This window comes from Thamnophis sirtalis, unplaced genomic scaffold, assembly GCF_051295495.1.
Source record: "Thamnophis sirtalis isolate CommonGarterSnake01/CBP01778 unplaced genomic scaffold, rThaSir2_p1.2 scaffold_4, whole genome shotgun sequence".
Lineage (NCBI taxonomy): Eukaryota > Metazoa > Chordata > Lepidosauria > Squamata > Natricidae > Thamnophis > Thamnophis sirtalis.
Window position 1 is genome coordinate 37,248,076 of NW_028261384.1, and position 6,000 is coordinate 37,254,075.

Consider the following 6,000-nt stretch of genomic DNA (forward strand, 5'->3'; position numbering starts at 1 on the left):
TGAAAAATGGCCTCAAAAGAAGGCCGCAGTCAGCTGGTCAGAACGCACATGCATGCTGACCAGCTGACAGGACAACACCTCACCTAAGCATCTTATGCCGCACTTAACAACTCACACATTTGTTTATTAAGGGCTTCAGAGAGAGCGGGGGGGGGCGGGTAGACGTCATTAATGAAGACTTACTCACTTAACAGCTAGCCCCATTTGCGACTGCAGTAGGCAGACAACCATTATTATGGTTATAGATTGAGGACCAGCTGTTTCATTTATCAGATGTAACTCAGGTAATTTTTACAGCTACAAAGCTAATAACATTGTTTGCCAGCAGCATTTTCAGAGACACCAGAGATACTAAAACAATTAGTTAAATCTTTTAAACCTAGAAGACTTACTGTTTATTTTTATAGTTTTACCAATCAATTAATTTGAAATTTGGAAGTTAAGAAATGGAATAAAGAATGAGAAGTTCTTATATTGCCTAGATAATGGGAAAATATTTTCACTTCCATAGCAATAGTTTCAATAGGTCAAACTATGGATGAAAACTGCTTAGAATGTATGGGACTTCATTGCGCCTGTATAGAAAAGGACAATCTAAGACATCATTTTCTTGGAAATGTAATAGTTATAATACTTCTTCAAATCATGTTTCACAATGCCCTGTACTTACTATGTTTGAAATAAAATAGTGGATTATATAAATGTGACTGTGCAACAAAAGCTAAAACTTTTGAAATGATAATCTTTACTTGAACTATATTGGTAGTATATGGAATCTGACAACAAGATAACATAAATGGATTGCCCATGCTCTTACTAAAGCTAAAAGATTGATATTGCCATCATATGAATGGAGACATGATTACACTTCCTCGTTATAAGTAGATTGCTAACAGATGTAGACTTATTTAAGTTAATGTCAAAGACCAACTGTATTAATACTCTCCATACAAATATTATTTGTACAAAAGTATTGAGCATAATTATTTTGTTGCTATCTATTCTTCTAACAAGCTATTTTAGCCCATGATAAATAAGTGAATGAACCATTTTCCCAAGAAGGCATTTTACATAATAATATAAAGTATCCTAAAGTTGTCTGACTGAATGCAAAATTTCCATTTACATGTCCATTTCCCCCCATATAACAGTTCTATTGACAAAGAACAATAAAACAAAACTGAATAGCATAAAAAACTTTCATAAAACAGTTATGCAAACTACAAGAATTTAAAACTTGAATTGATAACAAGGTGCTTGAGAGCAAAAGTCACGGTCCATGCCTTAGTGCAGTGATCCCCAACCCCCGGTCTGCGGACCGGTGCCGGGCCGTGGAGTACCTGGCACCGGGCCGCACAGCGGCCGGGGGCCATGATCGCTGCAGCGGCCGGGGGCCATGATCGCTGCAGCGGCCGGGGGCCATGATCGCTGCAGCGGCCGGGGGCCATGATCGCTGCAGCGGCCGGGGGCCATAGTTTCTTTCTGTATGCAAATTAGGGCTAACTGGCACAAGGGGTGTTACTGGACCACTGGTGGCACTCTGACGTCACCAGCGGCCCACCGCCCCCCTGTGTCCAGCGCCGCCCTTCTCATTCCTTTTCAGCACTTCAGCGCTGGCCGATTCCTGAAAAAAACCTAAGAGCGCCTGCGCAGCTATGTAGGGCTAGCGTAGACAGCGCTAGTAGCGTAGCCTTGCGTAGGCGTAGTTTGTGCTACGCTATCTACGCTAGCCATACTGAACTGCGCCTGTGCAAGGCTACGCTACTAGCGCTGGTCATCGACGCGCTCAGCGGGCCACGGTAAAATTATCAAAGGCTGACTGGTCCGCGGCGATAAAAAGGTTGGGGACCACTGCCTTAGTGGATGTGAAGTTTTGTTTTTCTCAACTTCATTGTTCGTTTGTTTTTAAAGTCTGTTAGTTTTAAAAAATAATTGCAAAGTTAACATCCTACAAAGCAAAGAATTGACCTTAATAGCAATAGCACTTAGACTTATATACCACTTCTTAGTGCTTTGCAGCCCCATCTAAGGAGTTTACAGAGTCAGAATATTGCCCTCAACAATCTGGATTCTCAGTTTACTGACTCAGAGCATAATCTATATTTCTAACACAAACTCTGTGCTTCATATAGATCTCAGATAATAATCTTAGCAAATAAGATAGTGGGTAACTTGCTTTGCTTTCTGGTTGGTTCAGTAGGCCACTGAAATCATTTTGAGTATGCCAGAAAATGTATTCTTATAATTCCTGAAGAGTTTGTTAATTTAAAAATCTGCAGATCTCAATCTAAATTAAATGAAATTGAGCAAGTTTTAGTTCAATGAGTGCAGTGCTGGATGCAATACTAGCATAATGACTCACACTAATGTACTGCAGAAAAATAAATTATTTGTCCCAAGCCAATATTATTTCATGCTTGTTCTTTCAATTATATGCTTGGAACAAATACAAACCCATTTTGTTTTCCACAATTCCATCACACAAAATATATAAAAGATTTTAAGGGGTGAGTGGGTCCAGAACCAGGCTATTTTGTTCAACATGCACAAGAAGAAACTTCATTTAGAAGTTTTTCTGTATTTCTCAATCAGGTATGATCCATTAAATGTGAAGTTCTAAACTTATCCTGTTTGTTTGTTTGTTTTTGTTTGTCTTCAAATCATCTATTAGTTTGGATTATCTTTAACCCGGATGGTTTTACAGAAATTTAAAAATACAACTATGACAAATTCTCAAAGTCAAAATACATAACAAACCTGAAACTTCAATTAAAGAACTGCATGGAACAACAGATGATAAAATACTACAACATTTTTACTGCAGTTGAGTGGATGATGTATATATCAAAAAGATACAACAAAAAGACTTAGGGAATGTCGGGTCCTATGTTTTAATGTCTTTTTTGATCTCTTGCAGGCATAAAAAGGGATTGAAAACAAAATTATAGCACAGAAATTTGGAACTCCTAACAGTATATAATTAAATGAAAATTTAATACTATAACTCTATTATTCAGAAACCAAAGGGGGAAAAATACAAGGATTACTAGTAACTTTAAAGCTAAGTACAACATAATAAATCAACATTAAATGCAATATAAATAAATATATTATTGTTAATCAATTTAATAATTTGAGACATTTCCTAATGTAATAATCAATATAAACAAATCATTGTATAATTCATCATGTACATGTATACATCCGAATTAGACTCTGTTGTTTCTCCATGTCATATATGTGGGTATGTGCATAATTTTGTAATTATTATTTATTTCGTCATGTTTGTGTAGTGTATATTGGAGTTGGTGACCCTTCGACAGCTGTATGCAACTAAATTTCATTTTAATGTATGCCAATTAGTGTACTTTCAAAGTAACATCAAACTACACAGCTCAAGTAACCTTACCATTAAACATATGTCAAGAGATGTATATCCCTAGATTTTAAAATACTACATATTATCATTTTGTAGAATTGCCATCTCTGCTTTATTGATACAAATTTGAATGTAGGTGATCTTTAAAAGACCATTCAAGATCCAGAATACAACAGTGCATATGATGAAGATCATACATCAATTCATGGGGATTGCTGCGCTGTTCTGGGAGTTGTCGTCCAGACATTGTTACCAAGTTTGAGAAACACTGATGTGGTTAATGCACCAAGTCAGAAACCAAAGACTTTGTGAGTTCTTAGGCACAAAGGGAACTGAATGACCTTAGGCTACTCACTATCTTTCAGTACTAGGAAGGAAGCAACATTGACAAGAAAGCATACAGAGGGAGGGGGAGATAATGAATATGAATACATCCAAATCGTTCCATGAATCTTATTACACAGAAAGCACACATCCTCGCTTTAAATACATCATGAGAAGTTCAGAACTGCACATGAGAAGTTCCATCTTTAACCTTTTCCTTAGCCATGCTTCCACCGTGCTAAGCAGCAGCCTCCCAAACCCTCCAAGTCTGGGCCAAGCTGCTCTTAGTGCTATCATGAGCTTTGTAAAACTCGCTATGCACAGCTCCGCTTTGCGCGCATGCGTAGAACGGAACAGCCCTTGGAAGCACCTGGCCCGCTACGCATCTTTTCCCCTCTTAAGCACATGGGAATGGGATGCTGAGTGACACAGGTGTGTTTGGGACGGAAGGATGAAGCAACAATATAGCTTTACCTTTCTATCGCCCGCACGGTATAGCTAATGAGCGGCCTTCCCAGCATGGGGCAAAACTGCTTCGGGGTGCTGCCACCCAGCCTTTCCCCGCTTCCTCCGGCAGGTAGAACTGCTGCTACCGATACTGGCGGCGATCGCCGGCAGGGTCCGGTCTCACCTGCCTCTTCTAAGTCATCGGCTTTCCCGACTCCAGCCCCCGGCGGCTCCATTACGTGCTTACCCCTCAAAAACGACTCGCAGCAGGCTACGCTCAATTGCTTTGCCTTGGATTTGAAAACTGTGAGTCGCAAGAGTGCCCCGTTTTAATCACTCCATATTGTCATGGGACAATTGATTTTAGTCTCCATTTTTAAATCGTTTCTTTAAAGCTTTGCTGGCCCTTTAAAGGACCTTTCGGAAGTGGAAGAGAAGCCGAAGAACGGGCGGAAGAGAAGGGGGGAACCTACTGCGCACGCGTTGCGCTTCTTACTCAGCTGGAAAGCCATTGATTGGAGAAGCAAAAGCTTCCAGTCTCGCTGCTGGGTTCAGACTGTGCCCGCTATTTGGATTGCGATGTACCTTTCAAATGTTTTTATTCGTGCATATATGGTGTGTTGACTTTAAAAAAGGCTTTTATAAACCCAACAGGTTCAGAGAGATTACCATTCTCGCCTTTTGTCACAGAAACTTATCTTAAATATTAACTTGTATTCTCTGCCATAAAATATACATAAAACTATGTTTTCTATGAATATAGACTATCGTAGATGGAAGTAATCTACACTATGGGGCATATATTTAGTATTTATTCTTCTGTGAATACTTGATAACCTCTAGAAAGGTTAAGAATGCTGACACCAACTTTAGAATATAGTGGTTTTTATGCTTAAAAAGTTTTGAAAAATTAAAAATGGACAATACAGATTCTGATGGGCACAATGAAAGGTATCTGTTAGTAGATTGGTACCTGTGATGATACGTTGCCTGTAACAACTTTTAATTTCCTTAGAATTCAGCTAAGACGCTGAACTTGTCGATCAGAAAGGTCGGCAGTTCAGTGGTTCGAATCCCTAGCGCTGCGTGCGGAGTGAGCTCCCGTGACTTGTCCCAACTTCTGCCAACCTACCAGTATGAAACCACGTAAAAATGCAAGTAGAACATCATTCCAGGTGCCTTTCATTTTTAGTCATGCCAGCCACATGACCACAGAGACATCTTCAGACAGTGGTGGCTCTTCAGCTTTGAAACAGAGATGAGCACCACCCTCTAGAGTCGGGAACAACTAGTACATACTATATTGCCAAAAGTATTCGCTCACCCATCCAAATAATCAGAATCAGGTGTTCCAATCACTTCCATGGCCACAAGTGTATAAAATCAAGTACCTAGGCACGCAGACTGTTTTTACAAACATTTGTAAAAGAATGGGTCGCTCTCAGGAGCTCAGTGAATTTCAGCATGGAACTGTGATAGGATGCCACCTGTGCAACAAATCCAGTTGTGAAATTTCCTCACTCTTAAATATTCCACAGTCAATTGTCAGGTGTATTATAAGAATGTGGAAGTGTTTAGGAACCACAGCAACTCAGCCACAAAGTGGTAGGCCACGTAAACTCGTCTAACATCAGTATGTGACCTCGCAAATGCGCTTCTGGAAGAATGGTCAAAAATTCCCATAAACACACTCCTAAACCTTGTGGACAGCCTTCCCAGAAGAGTTGAAGCTGTTATAGCTACTAAGAGTAGACTGACATCATATTGAACCCTATGGATTAGGAATGGGATGTCATTTACAGTATGTTCATATGCGAGTAAAGACAGGTGAGCGAATACTTTTGGCAATA

At 39.7% G+C, this 6,000-nt stretch overlaps 1 protein-coding gene across 3 annotated transcripts in view; it reads right to left on the bottom strand.

The window, feature by feature from the left end:
• The window catches only part of CRPPA (CDP-L-ribitol pyrophosphorylase A), a 50,800-nt gene extending 45,530 nt beyond the window's left edge, over positions 1 to 5,270 (bottom strand). For 2 of the 3 annotated variants that reach the window (XM_087712756.1, XM_014076227.2), the window contains exon 1: positions 4,178 to 5,270. In XM_087712756.1, the coding sequence (XP_087568882.1) occupies positions 4,178 to 4,386 (209 nt within the window). In that variant the 5' untranslated portion in view covers positions 4,387 to 5,270. The remainder of the gene's footprint in view (positions 1 to 4,177) is intronic. The other variant, XM_014076234.2, reaches the window with a different exon arrangement.
• Between the last annotated feature and the right edge of the window lie 730 nt (positions 5,271 to 6,000).